Genomic DNA, 1,246 nt, shown 5'->3' with positions numbered 1-1,246 from the left:
ATTACTATTGAAGTTGCACTGAAGTTCATTTAAAAACATTTTTGGTTTTTGACATGCTACTGATGATCTGAATCTTGTGTTCAGTTGCTTGTACAGTGTGACAGTCTTATTTTTTGTGATTGTTACAATGCTATAATCTAAATACCAGTGGCAAATTTAAACTCAATGTGAGCTATACAAACATTTCCCTCACAAAAATTGCCACTGTACATACACTTTTCCTGCATTTTCCAGTTGTGACCGAGACTTGTGAAATAGAACGAGTTAGAGATTGCAAAAGAAAGATCCAAGTGGTCGATACCCCCGGCATTCTGGATACGTCTAAAAATACAGACATCATAAATAAAGAGATTGCAAAATGCATTCACATGACCACTCCTGGGCCTCACGTCTTCCTGCTGGTTCTTCAGATTGGCAGGTTTACCCAAGAAGAAAACAACTCTGTGCGAGCTCTGGAGAAACTCTTTGGACCTGAGGCAACAAACTACACGATCATCCTGTTCACTCACGGTGACAAGCTAACTAAAGAGAAGACAACCATACAAGAGTATTTGAGAACTGGCCAACCTAAACTCAGACAGTTGTTGGCTAGGTGTGGTGAAAGATATCATGTCTTCGATAACAAAGATAAAAACAGAATTCAGGTGGCTCATCTGATCAAGAAGATCGATCACATGGTGGGAACAAATGGAGGATGTCACTACACAGATAAAATGTTTGAGAAAGCGCAGGAGCAATTAAAAACATCAGGACAGCTTTTAAATGAGGCCTTCATGGCAGAGCTGCGGCAAAAAGTCATCCTGTTTCAGCAAATATTGGCTAATCCAGAGGGCTGGACTAGCTAGGACTACACTTGCCAGTCTTCTGAGTCAATAATGGATCCTTAATCTGATGTAAACGGCCATTAGTTTCCAATTTTGTAATCACAGTAGCTTAAAAAACTGCTTAATGTTTTTAGTTGATATGCTGTCTTATGTCTATTATTATGTGTATAATAGTGTTGTCTGAGAACAAATGTATAAATAATTTAAGTCTGTATGTCTGGTATGTAACCTACATTACATTTATTTTTATGTTCACTAGTAAATATTTTGAGCAGTATATACAAATTCAAGATCTGCTGTAATTAAATAAAACATGAATTGAAAAAAAAGGGTTTTTTCACCTTTTTTGTTTCACTATCAACCATAAAAGTTGATACATCAATCGCGATTTGGTCAAAATTCAGTGACTAATTGAAAACGAT

The 1,246-nt window shown here is 36.6% G+C and overlaps 1 protein-coding gene across 1 annotated transcript in view; it reads left to right on the top strand.

Annotated features, from left to right (window-relative positions):
- Positions 1-896, top strand: part of LOC121811919 — a 4,872-nt gene extending 3,976 nt beyond the window's left edge. Inside the window, exons 7-8 of the mRNA XM_042212612.1 lie at positions 85-95; positions 235-896. Of these exons, the coding sequence (XP_042068546.1) occupies positions 85-95; positions 235-845 (622 nt within the window). The 3' untranslated portion in view covers positions 846-896. The remainder of the gene's footprint in view (positions 1-84; positions 96-234) is intronic.
- The last annotated feature ends 350 nt before the right edge of the window (positions 897-1,246 follow it).

Source organism: Haplochromis burtoni, unplaced genomic scaffold, assembly GCF_018398535.1.
Source record: "Haplochromis burtoni strain Fernald_Lab_line unplaced genomic scaffold, NCSU_Asbu1 Contig_382, whole genome shotgun sequence".
Taxonomy (NCBI): Eukaryota; Metazoa; Chordata; class Actinopteri; order Cichliformes; family Cichlidae; genus Haplochromis; species Haplochromis burtoni.
This window is presented reverse-complemented; position numbering and strand designations above follow the sequence as displayed.